The following is a 17,990-nucleotide window of genomic DNA, read 5'->3' as shown; positions in this document are numbered from 1 at the left end:
GTGCAAATGCTTTTCATGAAAGAGGTGTTGTTCTTGTGCTTTTTACTCAGACTGCACATTCTGTGGCCTTAGGATGGCGATTAACTCCCCGTGCTTGGACTCTAAAAGAGGGACTGTGACTTTGTTGAGATGCTACTGAAATTTAAAAACATCGAGACAGCACTGAATGCAAAGTGTGACTGTTTCAAAGGCACAGATTGATTAAGAATTTCGGTTATTTTCATACAATAGTGTGTTTACCCACTCTTGAACCCAATTGCATATAGCACAACTTTCTTTGGGGGTTGCAGAGATGGTGGAATAAGAATAGTTTGTCTCTATCCCACCAAATTCAAGTGAAGGCATTTCAGCCACGTAATCAGTGGGGAAATCAGTGACTCTTTCAGTCCTGCCCTCTGTTTGTGCTCTGTGTGTTTTGTCTTTCTGCAGCAGCTCTCTGAAAGATGTTTACAGGGCAGTGATGTGACACTAAATCAGGAGTTCTTCCTATGTTTTCCAAGACTCTCCCCTGGATTTGGGTACCTGTATTTGGAGCAGCTGCCAACTGTATTTCAGTGAGAAATTAGTTATTCATTAAACTGCTCTAGATTAGGAAACAGAAAAATGGCATTATGTAGCATGAAAAAAAGCAGGGAATAAATAGGTTTGCATGCACCAACTGAATCTTAGGAGGATATGCAATATATTCATCCTTGTTATGATCTGTTTTAAACTAGAAAGATGCTTTTTAACTTTCTCGAAGGTAATTTATTGGCCTGATCCAAGGTCTGTCCAAGACAGCTGAGTCCTGCTATCTTTCTTTAGGGTTCATGCCCTCAAGGACAAAACTCAAGAGGAGTAATTCAGTGAAATATTATGTTGTGTATATTATTCCTAAATACCATGTAATGAAGTTCTAAACAGTAAAAATGGAAAATAATGTGTTCATACTTTTTTTTTTTCCTGTTTCTCAGGTTAAGAATGTGCTGAGAATCCTTGTTGAAATCTGGAAGCACAAGTCAGGGGAGAGCTTTGTTGAGAAACTAATCTTTATTTCATGTGTACCCTAAATATTTTAAGTAACCATTTCAGAGCATAAAAAGTATAAAAGACCTGAGCGTAATGAGGCATTATTTCAACCTATGTGAGACTGTGACTCTCTCAGAATGTAACCAGCCTTCCTTTGGGATTTTCTGCAGGCTGAGGAACAGCAATCCCAAAAACATGCATTGGGGGCACACTCACATCTATCCTAAATGATTTTAAGTGGCCAGCTCAGACCACAAAGAGTGAGCAAAACGTGATCATTAGGAGACTTTTCTACCCTTATTTCAGACGACGTGAAATTACGGCTCTCTCATAACCAGCCTTCCTTTGTGCTTTTCTGCAGGCTGAGGACCAGCAATCCCAAAAACATGCATCGAAGGCACACCACGCTCCGGGAGAAGGGCCGGAGACAGGCCATCCGGGGCCCAGCCTACATGTTCAACGAGAAGGGCACCAGCCTCACGGCGGAGGAGGAGCGCTTCCTCGACTCCGCCGAGTATGGCAACATCCCCGTGGTGCGGAAAATGCTGGAGGAATCCAAAACCCTCAACTTCAACTGCGTGGACTACATGGGGCAGAACGCCCTCCAGCTGGCCGTGGGGAACGAGCACCTGGAAGTGACGGAGCTGCTGCTCAAGAAGGAGAACCTGGCCCGGGTGGGGGACGCCCTGCTGCTGGCCATCAGCAAGGGCTACGTGCGCATCGTGGAAGCGATCCTGAACCACCCGGCCTTCGCGCAGGGCCAGCGCCTCACGCTCAGCCCCCTGGAGCAGGAGCTGCGGGACGACGACTTCTACGCCTACGACGAAGACGGGACCCGCTTCTCCCACGACATCACCCCCATCATCCTCGCCGCCCACTGCCAGGAGTACGAGATCGTCCACATCTTGCTCCTCAAAGGCGCGCGGATCGAGAGGCCGCACGACTATTTTTGCAAGTGCAATGAATGTATCGAGAAGCAGAGGAAGGACTCCTTTAGCCACTCCCGCTCCAGGATGAATGCCTACAAAGGATTAGCCAGTGCTGCTTATTTGTCCCTTTCCAGTGAAGACCCTGTCCTTACTGCCCTAGAGCTAAGCAATGAACTGGCCAGACTAGCCAACATTGAAACTGAATTTAAGGTAATTTCCCACCGTGCCTTTTTTCCTTGGGCTGAAAATGTTCAGGTGTGTTTTACATGTTTGATCAAGTTTTTGGTTTGCTGTTTGAGGGGGTGGGGGAGTGAGAGAGACTGGCAGAGACTGCCAGATGTGCTATCTATGCAGAGAGTCAGATCACTGTCGTTCTCCAGATAATAAATGCTTGGAACTGAATATTGCATACTGTAGCAGAAACGTCCTTACTTGGAGTTTCTATGTTGCACACTATGATTGCTTAGAATCTCTGGTCTGCAGCAGGAGTAAAAATTAGATTATTCTAAAAATGGAGATTCATGCTTATTAAGAAAGGTAAGTCTTTTTAACTGAGCAATCTGTTTCAGAGGCAGAGTTCTAGAAGCTGGTTTAATGGTTTAAGAATCCAGTATATCTAATTTTGCTACAAGGATAAAAGGTATAAATCAAGTAATTTTGCTTCCTGGTAAAATAACTTAAATTGCATTGCATCCTAATGGTTTGGTGCTGCATCTGTATATGAAAAATTCCATTACAAAAGGGAAAGAGAAACAATCAAGAGACTGTTATGAAGCTTATAATCATGCCAAACATAATAGTGGAACTTGTGGAACTCTTACAAGTTATTCAAGATTTCCATTATCATAATGAATTTGTAAATGTCCAATGTCATTTGCATTATTTCTCTAAGTCATTTACATGACATAAATAGCATTGTCTCTCTTTCTAAAATAAATTAGTCATTAAAACCCTCATTTTCAGTGGCTCAGTTATCAACATGAAACTGCTTTCTGACTCATGACTATTGTGCAGCTACAGTCATGATCAGTGACTCTGGGGTAACAAAGCCTGGGCTATGAGTTACCTGGTGTAGGATTCTTGCCAAGGAATATGTGATTTTTAATTTAGGAAGCTATTCATGTGTTAAAGCATCCATTTCAGGATTTGGAGCTTTTTGCTGTGAAGGACTAGGGAAGAGATCATCTCCCTGTGCTGGGCACTGTGTGAGAGGCCACACCTCGAGATATGGGTTCATTTTTGGGCCCCTCACTCCAAGAAAGACATTTGAGGGGCTGGAGTAAATCCAGAGAAGGGCAACAAAGCTGGGGAAGGGGCTGGAGCAGCAGGAGCAGCTGAGGGAGCTGGGGAGGCTCATCCTGGAGAAAAGGAGGCTCAGGGGGACCTTTTCACTCTCCACAACTCCCTGACAGGAGGAGGGAGCTGGAGGAGAATCGGGCTCTTCTAGCAGGTAACAAGTAAAAGGACAAGAGAAAACAGACTCAAGCTGTGCCAGGGGAGGTTGAGATGGGATACTGGGAAAAATCCCTTCACTGAAAGGGTTGTCAGGCTCGGGAACAGGCTGCCCAGGGAAGTGGCTGAGTCACCATCCCTGGAGGGATTTAAAAGACTGCAGATGGAGCACTTTGGGATGTGGTTTAGTGGAGGCTTTGGCGTGAACAGTTGGACTTGATGATCTTAGAGGGCTTTTCCAACTTAAGTGGTTCTCTGCCTCTGTGCTCTCCAGTTTATAAGTAAGAAAAAAACCATATTCTCAGGCTTTGCAACACTTTAGTAACTCTCTAACAGGAAAAGAATCCCAAACCACTGAGCTCTTTTGGCAATAAAATTAGGGCAAAACTTTGCAAACTCTTTTTACCCCTGTGTAGCAGAATTGCAACAATTAAGAGAGAAGGTTTTACTTGAATTCAGTCCCAATTAAGCAACTTCACTGAGTTCAGTGAATCTGATTGCTTGAGTGAGTGTTGCTCCAGTGTGAGAACGTTTTAGGCTCACCCCCATAGTTCTCATTAATATCTCATTAATGTTCCAGCTTGTTTTCAGTAGAAAACTATATATTGTGAGCTGCCCCAGTGTTGCATGGCTGTCACTCCTGAGAAGTGTCTTGCTGCAGAAAAATAAATTGATCTCTACCAGAATCCTTCCTTTTGTTCATGGAGCTGCCAGCAGGGTCTAGACTGGTACTGGCAGGGACATGAATCCTTCAGGAGAAAAAGCAGCAAGGAAATGCTGGATGGTCTCATGGTGGTTGTATCTCCCCAGCACTGGAAAATGGATGGCAATAAATCGATACCAGATAAAAAAAACCCAGATTATTCCATTTCCAGGGAGGTTTTCCGATTCCAGTGCCTGATTGGGAGGTTCTGTGTGACACCCATCAACCTGTGAAGGCAGTGAAGTACCTCAGAAGTTCCCACACCACTATTTCACTTCAAAGAGATTGCATTCCTTTATTGCATTAATGCTTCCAGAAATAAGAGGTTTCTCGAGATTCTAATGTATTCTTACTGTAGCAAAAAAAAAAAAAAAACCTCAGAGGTATTTATGCAAAAATATTTGTCTTTGTTAACATCATCAGTGTGATGTGAAATGGATAAAACAATGGGCTTTTTTTCATAGAACATGACAATTTGCGAAATTATTTCGAGAAAAGAACACAATTTCTAAAAATGTGTTTAAGAAGCCCACACATGACGAATATTTATTAAATCAGATAAGCTCTGGAGGGCTTTTTTTGTGTTTAAAATAGTGCTTTCCTAGAATTTTTTTATTTTTTAATTGCTAAAGTTCCATTATTACAATTGGCACCGAACAGATTCATAAAATTATCGCTTGGGATTATTTAAGAACGTTATTTAAGAACAATATGCAATCGCAGCAACACAGTTCTCAGGAAGTACAAAGAGTCCTTGAAGTGGAAAGCCACAAGATTTTAATAATGTAGGTGGACAAACAGTAATTTAGTAACCTCTGAAGAAACTCCTGGCATGAGCTAATTAAAATATAAATGCTGTGCCTGTCCCTGCTGCTCGCTGTCCTAAATCTCTTATGCAACAGCCCCTTCCTGCACATCAAAATGAAAATGCATGTCCTGTGTTTTTAGGGATCATGATTTTTTTTAGGCAAGTTGCCTCTTTACATATATGAAAGGTGAAACAAAACTGCCACATGAACCGCCTTGAAGGAGAAAAGTTGCATCAGCTTTGGAGAGAGACTCCAGTGAAGATTTCTGGGTGAAAATCAATTTATCCATTAATATTTTTTTTTTGTCAGCAGAAGCTGAATAGCTTGTTCTCACCCTAAGATTCAGCAATACTCTGCAGTTCTACTGAAATAGCTTTGCCTTTGCAAAACTTCTCAAAGAGGTTTTCTTATTAATTGGGGGGAAAAAACCATTGCTATGATAGATTTGAAAGGAATCCACAAGAAATAAACAAGGCCTTCTTCCCCAAATTTATATGAAAAATGTGACACTGGTTGTTTCTACGGAAAATGTTATCAATGTGATTGCAATTCATGTAGAAATGGGGTGAGTAGGAAATCTCTGAGAGGTGGATTCCTGACATTTCAGAAAAAAAAGAGAAGTGAAAATCAGGAGTCCCTGTGTGTGTTTGCAGGTCTTCATGCCATGATATTGTTCTGGAGTGGGGGCATTCCAAGAAAAAACAACCTTAATTAAGTGCTTTACCATTTTTATATATCCCACTCCAAACCTCAAAATTGAGGACCAATTCATGACTTTCTTTCCAGATTTCATGTTGTGTTTAAAGGAAGCACCAACCAATATCCACTGCAGCAAGGGCAATACAGACTAGGGGCTGAATTAGTCCACTGGATTATCCCTTCCCTTGCATTGCCCTTGGGAAGAGGGAAAGAGAGGGAAGCCTTCCATCCTGTGTGGGTTGGAAGGTTCCAAGAGAGCACTCTTCTGCAGACTGCAAGAACAACTGGGTGGGAAACTGAGGGGTGAATTGTAATTAAAAATCAAAAGTACAATTAAAACAGGAATACAGGACAGAGTTAACGTGCTTTGTAGGTTTCCATGAAGGGTGGAAAACAGACATTAGGGTAGTGATTAAAATATGAAGCTGTTTTGAGGCAGAACACATTGAAAGTCAGCCTGGCAGTGCCCAGAGAGGAGGAATTCTCCCCTCTCTTTCTCTCTCTTTCACTCAAATAGAAAAAAAAAATCTGTGTACACTCCAATTCCTTTCAAAGCTGGCAGACTCTGGGCCTGAGTCATAAAGCAAACAATCCTTCTGTCATGTACCAGTGGGTTCTGTTTGTGTTGCTCATATAAATAAACTCGATGTCACTTCCAGTAGGAACAGCACAGCCAGGATTTGTCCATTGGAACAAGTCATCACCCCTGAGCCAGGCTGTGAGAATCACTCTCTGGTCCAGAGAAATCCATCCTCCCCTTGTCAACTTGGGGTGGAACCACGTGCAGATGTCTCTATTTACCAGCTGTTCCCAGCCAGGTGACCTGTAGTGCTTAGGGATGATCTGCCATTCCTGCCTCTTGCTCCAGTCAGTCAGTCCCAACTTTTTTCCCACCTATTGGTAGATTGTGAACTTCACAGGACGTGCTTAACTCAAACTTCTTAAGAGAAATGACCTTGGCAATTTTCTGGCTATTTCTGGCTCCATGCTGGAGATTAAAAAATCATTGTTAGGCTGTTGTTTTCTGAAGGAGTGATAAAAACTAGGAAATACCAGAAAATACTGAGAAGCAAAACAGTAGGAAGGGAAAATACTTTGTGAGAATAGAGGATGGCAGTGGACTGGGAAAGAGTGCTCTCTGGCAGACATCTGGCTTCTCATATATCTAGGAATACTTTTATGACTCATATTTGTTTTTTCAACAAGCTGCTCTTTGAGGCTTTAGTGGGCTTATATGACCTTTGTTTAGATTTCCTTTTAATTTTCCAGAATTTCCTATTTTTTATTTAATTTTTTTTAATTTTTATTTTTTCTATTTTTTTTTTCTTCCAGACAGGATTTTTATTTTTTAAAAAGATGTCTTTTTACTCATGCAACTTGTATCTTCTTCTTCTGTTTCACTTAGCTGGGTTTGGGGAGGAGAAGATAGAAGGGAAATTAAGAAATCTGGTCTGATAGGTAGAATATATTTTACTAATACTGTTTTAATTTTCTCCTGCCTAATATCTGTTTGGAAAATGAAGCATCATCATTATAAATACTTGTGAGTATATAAACAGTTACTATTCCCAAGGGATAGTTTTTTTGTATATGAACTTTTCCAGTCTTTAGTTAGAACATTATTTTTTCTTATAGATGGAGTCAAGGTTTGATCTTTTTTTCCCACCTACAAGCCAATTTTCCCCCACTGCTTTGAAAACACGTGCATTTAGAACCTATGTTTCTCTCTTTTTTTTCAATTTTCACTTGTGCAAAGCAAATGCATAAACAGGGGCGACCAATTACCCAGCTCCTGACACGGGAAAGAATCAAGTCCCAGGAAAGCAGGAAAACAAATTTCCTATTGTTAGAAGGATAACTTATTGTCAGAACAAATTAGGTATTAAAATAAGGGAGGAAATTAAAAGCAATAATGGAAATAGCCTGGGAGAAGGAGAATATATTTAAGCCTTGTAGTGAAATTAGTGTTTGGCTCAGTGAGTGGGACTCACTCTGTGCATAAGGAACTCATTCTCTATGCTGTTCTTTTTCAGATACAAATTCACTAATAATAGATGCTGCACTGACTTTGTCTTGAGAGCTAAATTAATTAATTGCAATGTTTTGCATGGGTATGCAGCAGAGACTGTGGAAAAAGGATGCAGAAAACCCTTCTGCCCTTAAAACCCACCAAATCCGTGGCTATTGTATTGTTCTCTTCTAATATTTATAGGTGAAGAAATATCTTTTATATTTTGAGAGCTGTTGTTGTAAGGGCTCTTTTTTTAGGTGATGTGATGAAATCCTCTTCTGCCTGGCACGTTGCCCAGGCAAAATGGTTTTCAAGTGTTTCATGGGAGGAAAATCTCCAAAGCTTTTCAGAGGGGTGCAGAAGCGATGCCAAAGCTGGGATGGCCTGGAGCTGTCTTGAAAAAAGCAGATTTGTATCTCTGTGTGGGGAGATATTTCAGCATCTGTCTCTGTCTATTTACAGTCAAGAAGAGTAGAAGATGCTGTGATTCATAGTGAAAGGTATAACTCAGCATCTGCAATCCACACCTGGACAGAGCAAGATTGTTATTCGTGGAAGTTGTAACCTTGGTGACAGTACAGGCCACTGAGCAGTCACACAGAATTGGGTAATGTCCACTGCCCACAAGGTTATTTAATCTATTTGATGAGTGCCATTGCTGTTAAAATCTTCCAGCTAACTTTAGGCAAACAGAAAAAAAAAAGAAAACCTCTCTAAAAGTTGTCAAAATACTTTCTGCAGGAAAATGATCTCTTCCCTTTCCCAGGGGAACCAACCCATGTCTCTCTCTTGAGGAAGCGGAGGAGAAAGAAGAATCTTTCACACATCAAATCATAGACAATGCATCAGTGTAAGGAAATTTAATATTTTAATTAATGCCTTCAGGGTTTTGGTCCCCTCAAAAAAAAAAAAAAAAAAAAAAGAAAAACAGAATTGGAGGAAACTTTTGACATTTGGAGATGGTAAGACAGATGCAACCCTGGAAATATTTGACCCTCCCAGAGAGTAGAGCTGGGATACTTTTGTTCCCTGTGATGCTACTGCAAGTGAGATTTTTGGCAATGCCAGTTTGCACACCATCAGTGCAATGTTTATTGCCCTTTACAGCTCCCTGGGAAGCAATTTTTAGTCCTACTCAGTTAAGGCTGAACAGCATTGCAACTGCAGCACTTAACAGCTCAGTGCTTCCAGCTGGACTGAACACAACATCCCTAGAGCAGGGTTCCAGTTCAGGGGAGCAGCAGGCATGATCATAGAAATATAAAACAATGTGGAATTCCTTCAGAATCGTTAATGGGACGACAGGTGGGTTCACCAGCTCGGTGGGGCACGGAGAGCAATGGGAATGTGTCGCATAAGGGAACAGTTTGGAAGGAAAGATGTGCTGGCCCTTTCCATCCCAGTCAGTGGATCCTCTGCAGGGAGCACAGAGCTCCTATGACTGTGAGCTGCTCCTTCTACACCCACCATTCCCCTGAGAGAACTCTCTCCCTAGGACACAGCAACACAACTCCCCTCCTCCCACCCCTTGGCAATAAGCGGCACCGAGAAGGGTTGACCTTAAAGAAGGCACTTGTCAGAACTCCAAAATTCAATCATTGGTGGGGAAAATAGCTGGAAAAGGCTGCTCTCACTCCTGTAATATCAGTCCAGTACAATATTGGTAAGCTTTGTGTTTAATCAGTAACACCAAGCATTCACCTGGTATCACCACTGGGGTTTTGGGAACAGTGAGGAGCCAGGAGGTTTACTGTGAGCAAGATGACTGGTTTCCAAAGAGTGCTGCTCATTATTCTTGTTGGGAAGGGGTATCTACTGGAACTACAAATGAGCATAGTTAGGATGATTGCTCCAATAGAATAATAATGTCAGATCAGCAGATGGGAGGAGGGAGCCAGGTATGTTTTGCCAAGGCACTGCAGGGAACTGATATCATATCAACAAATGTAAACCAAGCAACACATTCTGAGGATCTCAGGTCTGACATTAAAGAGGATGCAGAAGGGAAGTGATTTAATCTATCACTCATTGTGTTGTTAATTGTTGTTGGTGTGGATAATTATAATGAACTCATGCTCACTGTGTCCAGGCAGACTACCCAGTGAATTGTGGATAAAAAGGAATAGTATACAAGCAATTTTATATTGCCACAAAGTGCTGCTAGGTACTACAGTATTTATAGTTTTCTTTTTTTTTTTTTTTTTTGACATTTACATGGTAAAACCTGTCAATTTTCTGGAACATAATTTTTTGCAGGGAATTTTTCACCAGTGCAGCATGGAAATAGCTCACTGTCAATTGATTTCATTCTCACTGTCCAAACCCCAGGATCTGAACTCGTTTCAGAACAGACAGATATAATTATGTACTTTTTATGTTCGTATTTCTGCTCCAGAAAGTTCTGCAGCCTGACTTCTAAGTCTGCTCTTCTTAGAGAGAGGATGATTTCCATGTGGCCAGGAGTGCTCTGTGCCAGGACTCTGAGCTGGGACCACATTTTTCCAAAGGGCTTGGTTGCTTCTTATGTGCTCTGGGGACCAGAATTTCATCCACTCTGATGCTTGTGACTAGTTTTATAAGAAACTCTTCTTGCTGGACATTGAGAACTGGGGCAGTTGGCTGTTTGAGACCTGGAGGACACATGGTTATTTTAATTATCCATAAAATTTGCATCATGGCTTTGCAGTTAAGGCAGCATTCATTTGCAGGATGGATTTAGGAGGAGTCTTTGTCCTGATATGCATGTCTGCTTGTAGCCTTGCACTGGGTGATCATGAGCTTGATTTTACTGAACTCTTCTTCAACAAGCAAATTGGCAGAGTATTATTTTGAAATGTGTGGTTTGCACTTGATAAAGAGAAGCTGTTGACAGGACACAGGGAGACAGGCCCTCTCCTTCACCAAATGTGTGTATTGCCTACATTTTGGATGCCAAGCATTCAGTTAATACCTCAGTGCAGCCTGTCCTGTTTATGTGACACCCAGGGACTCGACAGTTTATCTTCTGGAAACAGGTGTTTCAGGATAAACAGCTTAGGAAAATCTGCAAGGAAAAAAAAAAAAACCCCACCTTTCACTTAGCTGAGGGATCAGAAGCATGTGGCTTATTTGTGATGAGTGTTTGAAAGCCAGCTCAGGTGACATGAAAAAGAGCATCGAGCATCAAATGCCATCTCATGCTGAAAAGCTGCCGTGACAACCTCGAGCTCTGGAATTGTTGTCAAGCAACATGATTTCTGTTGCAGGTTAATTAAATACCTTCAGAGGCTGGGAATAGGGTGTTAGTTCTCTGCTGGATAGCACTGATGGTTCTGCACACACGTGTGTGCTGTGGGGGTGCTTGGGAATGGCACCTGTCAGGCTGAAGGTGACACTGTGGGGAAGGGGTGGAGGAGATGGAGGAGTTCTTCTGGTAACTTCTTGGGTATGAAAAGAAATAAGATTGTAATTTCAGGTGAGAACTTTAGATAAGGCAAGTGAACCATTAATGTCAGTGTACAGAGAGCTCACAGGTAAAGAAAACTTATTTTAAGTTTCAAATAGTAAAAGAATGGTCAGTAGAAGTGATGAAAAATATTGAGAGTGGACTGATTCTGAGTTTTCCTATGCTAAGGAATCTAAAACCTTTCTTAAACAGGCAGGAATTGTGTTCAGTCTCAGTCCTTAGCTTTCTCCTAGGATTATTTTAATGGATTCCTGGCTTTACATCTCCAAATAATCCAACCACTAATTTAAGATTGGGGGGGGGTGAAATAGAAAAAAATTTAAAGGAATTGTTTCAAGGGGATATCAAAGTAAAGTATTCTTCCTTTTCCAATGTTTTTATTGGTGGAAAGAGCTTCCTAAATTCATCCATTCGTTTTGGTCCCACAGGAGATGAGTTTATCCCAAAAATTAATAATTTGCCAGAAGAAATTATTGGTAGAGTTGGTAGATTCATTAGAACCAGAGCACAAACGAGTAGAAATAAAACAGGGAGGTACAAATGCCTTTTCTGCTGCTTCTGACAGTTCTCACTTTAAAGCTCTTGGAATGTTCTTGCTGAGGATTACACATATGCCTGGACCTGCAAATGATGCTGTAAAAGCACAGTAACAAGTCTGAAGGCATTTTCTAACTCCATGAGTGAAACCATTAACAGCATCTTGGCTACTTCTTTGTGGATTTGATATATCTACCAGCCAACAGGTATTTTACCAGGTATGAGGTGAAATGCAAAGCCAGTGGTTTGATTGATTTCTCACTACTCTATCCCCTCGGTGGAGGGATGTACTGTCTCAGAGAGGAGCTTCTGCAGTGCATATGGAGAGATGAATTGCAGCTAGAAAGCTGAGGAGAAACAAGAGGCACCAAAAAGAGAAGTCTTGTGGTAAATCAGTCAGTGCAGCTGCCATGGAAATGATGGAAGGGATCTTGTTCTCATGGCTCGTGGAAAGTCACAGCATTTGTGCTCCTCAATCAAACCACACTGTTGTTTCCCGGGTTTCTTTGGACAAAAATAATGTCAGCACAGGCAGAGCTCTGGTTTGTCCTTGGGTTGTTTCATTGGACACATCCCTCAGTGTCTCCTGGCAGGATCTGAACTCCCCTTTGCCTGGAGGCCGCTCTGCTCTGCCATGCCTGGCACTCCCCAGAACAAACCCTTGGCATGCTGAACTTGGCTCCGGCTAGACGGGTTCCAAACGGGCCTGGAAAGCAGCAGAGACACCCTTTTGAAACGTCAGACTCCTGCACGTGAACAGATTGCTCATTATTCTCGCCGGAGATGAAGAAGCCACGGTCTGGATCGTTCCACAAACGAACTGGGGTGTCAGCAGTTGTCTGCTGGCAGAGCTCTTTGGGAGGTGCACCTCAGAGGGTGACAAGGCTGCAGGAGCAGGAGCAGTGCAGGACAATTTCCCTGCCATCCTCGCCCTCCCTCCCACAGGCCTCGTGTTTTCTTTCATTCCCAAACATATGGGCAGCCACAGACAGTGTAAATATCCAGAAGGAAATTTGTCCTACAGCTTTTCTATGCAGGCTTGTGCATATTTCATGTGGCATCTAATTGGTAAATATTTATAAGCGTTTTGAATATTTGACAGGATGGTTTATTTAACAATTTCATTTCAAATCTAGCATATAATGCTTCTGCTTTCTCCCCCCTCCCCCTCCTTTCTCTCAGCTTTGTTTTCTTTCTACAAGCGTTTTTATTTGGGGCAGTTTTCTGTTCATGTTTACAGAATTATTTCTCCATATTTTTTTTTTTCTGCTGCCTCTTCTCAAAATGCTAATCTAAGCAATGCAATATTTCTCTCCTTGATATATGTGTATGTGTGATGCAGATTAAATACAAAGAGCCAAGAGCTTGAGGAAGCATAAAAAGAGGCTCTGTGCAATGTGCCTACAGCTTTCATTTGCACAGCAAATTTCATGCTACCCAGAAACTTCAGACACATTCCTGGTCTTACTTTTTCTTATTTCACTTAACTTTTTACTCAAATTCCATCCCTCTGACCTGAAACAACTCTCTTCTGAAAAAAAAAAAAAAAATCTAGTTGGTTTTGAACAGATGTGGAGACATGACAGAGTTCATTTAGAACATAATCAACAGATAATAATAGGGTACTGAGAGAAATTGCAGTGAATGGCAAGCACCATCAGCCTTTTCAAAACAGCAAAAATTAGACATTTTTAACTCCACATGCACAACAGTGTTAGAAGAAGCAGGAAATGACTAATTTGGGATCCTTTTCTAACATTCCAGTTTTTTAAAAAATGATATTGTAACATTCTCAGGCATCATCCCGATCCTGCCCTGCTCGCTGCCTCTATTGGAAATCAAATCCTGCTCATGTGCTACTTGATGTTATTTGAAGCAGGCTGGCTCTCTTGAGTACATTAGTTGTATCCTTCATCTTCCTCCCTGAGGCCTGACAGTGCTCAGCCTGTCAGGATGGGACCCCAGCACCCCTCACGTGTGATTTGCAGTTTTCATTACTGTAAAGATCCATCTGTTTCAGCAACCTCGTAATCCTTGGACTTCTCTGATGTGGGAGCTGACTGGGGCCCTCAGGAAGGTTTGGGTTCTTGTCCTTGCCTGTGCCTGGTTTTGCAGGGCTGAGCTGCAGTTTGTGTCTCCAGCCCTGGGTCTCTTGTTGTGGTACAACTTGCAGCTTACTGCCTGTCCAGGCAGCAGATGGTTCTCCCTAAAATTATTTAGACCAGGAGGGTCATGAAGAGCCTGGTTTAGGGGTTGAACCTGGCTGGCAGGGCGGTGGGGACTGTCCCTGTGCACCCCAAGACACAGTGGGTGCCTCCCGGCAGAGCCGCAGGGTCCTCAGGGCCCTGATCTTCAAAAACCTCGGTGCAACAAGAATCTCAGAGAATCACAGAATATTCTGAGTTGGAAAGGACCCACAAGAATCACTGAGTCCAACTCCTGACCCTGCACAGGACCATTCCCAAGGGTCACACCCTGTGCCTGAGAGCACTGTCCAAATATTTCTTGAACTCTGCCAGGTGCTGTGAGCCTCTCCCAGTGCCCAAACATGGTCTGGGGGAAGAACATTTTTCTAATATCCAAACTAACCCTCCCCTGGCACAGCTCCAGGTCCTGTCACTGGAAGCATCTGGAAGTGCATCCTGGTTCTCCTTCCCCTCTTCCTCCCACGCCTCTCGAACCTTGCCCTGGGGCTGCAGCCTCCTGTCCTGCCCCAAGGTGAGCCCCACCACTGTCCCAGCACTCCTTTGTGCAGGGAATCCGGGATCTGCGATGCTTCCAAATGTGTGGAATGCAGGCAAACGTGTGACAAACACAGTGCTGGCACGCACATCAGGAGAGCTTGTAAATAAATCATCTTGGTTTCCTCGAGATTGTCACGGTATGTCACAACTTGCAGTTTAGTGTTTCATGTGCAGGTACACGGCTCCTGCTCGTGGCACCAAAAGTACACCTTCAAACCAGGATCAGGAGAAGCCTGGCTGTCAGTCCTCTGCTAAACTCGGTTTTTAGAGTAAAGATACAGCCAAAAACGTGCTAGAGGAGAGAAATGCACTGACGTGAGGGGAGTCACTGAGTGGCTGTGTTCTCACTGTCAGGCTCATCAGGATTTTCTGTGCTGACTGGGAGCATTCCAGAAGCCAGAACAAAGAAGACAAATGCCTTTTTAAAAGGGATCATCAGAAGACACAGCAGGTTCAGTGATCATTGAGACATCTTAACACATGAGCAGTCTCCTGAGAGCAGTAAGCTGCTTCTCTGCCTGGCCCCAGAATTGCTACTTTATTTTATTTTATTTTATTTTATTTTATTTTATTTTATTATTTTATTTTATTTTATTTTTATTTTATTTTATTTTATTTATTCTTTCTACAGCCTTTATATCGGGTAGATTGCATGGCTGCTTGTGTCTACTTAAAAATCAGAGTAAAAAACTTTGAATGGAGAAATCATTCATAGTCCCTCCCAATGTACAGAACCAGTAAAAACATGAGGCTTGGAGATGGGAATAAAGCTGGGCCTTGATGGATTTTGCCAGCTGGGAACCTGTCACTTAACAGTTGCTTTAGAAGCACTTTCCTAGGTGCAAACTAAACTGCTTTCCTTAAAGGAAGAGGAAAAACAATCTGAGTTAATACTTACTAGTTGCTCAGGTGATGTGGAAGTTGTGATGAAGAATTCCCTGTGCTGGTTAAGAGATAAGCTTGAGAAGTTTGCAAACAGCACACAGAGAGTGGTACTAAAGCTCAGCAGAGTTCTCCCCCACTGTGTTGTTTTTTTTTTTAATGTTAATTATGCACTTTCATTACCTGTAGCAAGTAGACATTTCATTCACAGCCTACATCTATTTTCAGATCTATCTATATTTGGTGTCCTTCACCATTCCTGTGGTTATTTTGAGGCTGACAGCCTTGTTTGGTCATCTGTTCTCTCAGGGAACAGGCAAGCTTCCTATTTATTGAAATTCATCTTGGTGTGGGGAAGATTAAAGCACAGAATTGATTTGAGAGGAGCCCTTTGAAGCCATAAAGTACAACCTGTCCCTCATTTACATTCCAGGCCTCGCTTCACCCCACATTTGGAAGCATTCACTCTACAAACCCTATCTCACAAAATGCTCAGGTACCAGATTTAGATGCAAATGATTACCATCATTTTCTGAACCATGAGAACACCTTAAATCTTACTGCACTAACTTAGCACTGCCTCTCCTTCTGCAGCAGGGCATTCACCTGGATAAGGATCTGCTGGCTCTTCTCTTATGTCTCTTTTTAATGAAGATTTCAAGTTCTTGCTGATCTCCATTAACAACACAATTAGAACATCCAGTCTGATTACTGGGGGGAAGGGGGAACCAAAGTTTCAACCCTTTTGCCAGATAAGAGGAGTTTCCCCTCGCAGAAGGTCTCAGCACTAAAGCACAGGCTATTCCCCCAGCTCTGCTCCTCAGCCCCTTCTCCTGAACACCCCAGAACTGGCATCTTCTCTTTTCTGCAGGACACCCTAATCCCAGCCTGAGGGGCTTTTGGTTCCCTGCAACTATTCCACTGTTCTGTGCCAACTGAGGCAGCTCTTCCCAGCCATCAGCAAACAGGACAGCACGGAAAGCAAAGCTGGGACACACCCACACACTAGAAACAACCTCAAACCCATGACAAAGTCATTCAACCAACTTATTTAAAAGTTCATTATCAAGAGCATCTCAGTTCTGAAGGGGAAAAACTGTCCAAAGAGGTTTAGCCACCTCTAATAACATCAGATTTTGGACTGTGCTGTTAATTATTGAATGTTTGCACAGTACTTTGAGAACTTTGTCTAACAAGGAAAACTAATATGTTGCTATGTATAAATGATAGAGTTAATAATTTCGAAAATACAGGTGCACAAAGCCAGGTTACCCTTATCATTTCATCAAAGCCAGGTTTAATTATCTTCTTTGTTTGGCTGCTGGTTTAATTAGATAAGCTGCTGAATTTAATTAACTCATCAAACCTAATTTGAAAAGGTCTCTCAAGTCAGTAAGAGCTTGTCTTATGTTTATTATTTCTACTTGTTGCATCGAGCCTTTAATATCTCCATTTTGTTATGATATTAATGGTAGCCTTAATTGTGTTCTAATTTACAACATTTACTCAGGTGCTGGCACTTTCCTTGTTTCTTAAGTGCCAACATGTGAAAATCAATCACAATTTAATTTAAGGCAGTGAAATCACTCTCCTAACCCTCTGTCAAGTCAGCCTGATGTTAACTCCTGTCCCATAAGTGTAATTTGGGGTTTGCAAGGTGAAATTATTTCATAGGAATTCACATTGAGTTTCTGAAGTACCAATTCCTGGAGAATGCTATGACAGAAAGATCCCCTGGATGCTCTTTTGGGACTGCTTAACTAAATTCTAAGGTAATAAACTTGAGGCTGAAATTGGTATTACAACTCCATAATTCATTTGAACAGATCTCTGTGTGATGCTCCAGCTTGCTGTATGAGTCTGAAACTTCTTGAAGATCACTGAAGACAGAGTTATTAGGAAAGAGCCTAAATTGAAATATTTGCTGTATATTTTAACCCCTTAACAGGACCTTTTATTTTGGTCACAGTTTTACATTCCTAGAGATTTGTGACACACAGAGGGGAGACAAGCTGATTGCTTAAAAGTGAAAATTTCCCTAGAAATGATTTCCTTGTTGTCCTGTAAAAGTTGTTCTACTGCAATGCTATGCAATCCAATCATGCTGCTGACAGAAACATTGCTAATTAAGTCTGGAGGAGTTTGTGCATATTTGGGTGAAATCAAGGGCTTTCTGACTCTTCCAGGCAGCAGTTTTGCAGAAGCAACTTCACTCACAATTAAGCAATCAATTAAACAGTGAAATGACTTGTTTTTCTGCTCTCCCTCAGAACGACTATCGGAAGTTATCTATGCAATGCAAGGACTTTGTGGTGGGGGTGCTGGACCTGTGCAGGGACACTGAGGAAGTGGAGGCCATTCTGAATGGAGATGTCAACATCCACTTGTACCCCGAGCACCACCGGCCGAGCCTGAGCAGGATTAAACTTGCCATTAAATACGAGGTCAAGAAGGTAAGTTATTCCTTTGGGGGCCTGGTGATTAAGTCTTCCCATCTGAATGATCCTTCCTTGATGTCACCTGAAAAGTCATAAATGGAAGACAGAATTCAGTAGCACCAGGACTGTCCTTAGAACTGCAGCATTTTGTGGCTTGGTTTGCATTTTGTCACATTGTTTGATACCAAGAAGCTTATTTGCAAAGCAGAAAAAAAAACCCAAATAATTCCACGAGTGTTTAAACCAACTCTTCACCCTCACAGAAATGCGCTGTGTGAATGGAAAATTTTTATTCTGGCAAATTCTAGGCCTGGGTGGTCCCAATTAATGGCT

General features: G+C 42.2%; 1 protein-coding gene across 2 annotated transcripts in view; it reads left to right on the top strand.

The window, feature by feature from the left end:
• The first annotated feature begins 1,375 nt into the window (after positions 1 to 1,375).
• Positions 1,376 to 17,990, top strand: part of TRPC7 (transient receptor potential cation channel subfamily C member 7) — a 52,090-nt gene continuing 35,475 nt past the window's right edge. For both annotated transcript variants that reach the window (XM_027904843.1, XM_027904842.1), the window contains exons 1-2: positions 1,376 to 2,147; positions 17,490 to 17,672. In XM_027904843.1, the coding sequence (XP_027760644.1) occupies positions 1,395 to 2,147; positions 17,490 to 17,672 (936 nt within the window). In that variant the 5' untranslated portion in view covers positions 1,376 to 1,394. The remainder of the gene's footprint in view (positions 2,148 to 17,489; positions 17,673 to 17,990) is intronic.

Source organism: Empidonax traillii, unplaced genomic scaffold, assembly GCF_003031625.1.
Source record: "Empidonax traillii isolate 1590-97213 ecotype Southwest subspecies unplaced genomic scaffold, ASM303162v1 scaffold1098:size185937, whole genome shotgun sequence".
NCBI lineage: Eukaryota > Metazoa > Chordata > Aves > Passeriformes > Tyrannidae > Empidonax > Empidonax traillii.
The sequence above is the reverse complement of the archived record's forward strand: the minus strand, read 5'-3'. Positions and strand labels throughout refer to the sequence as shown.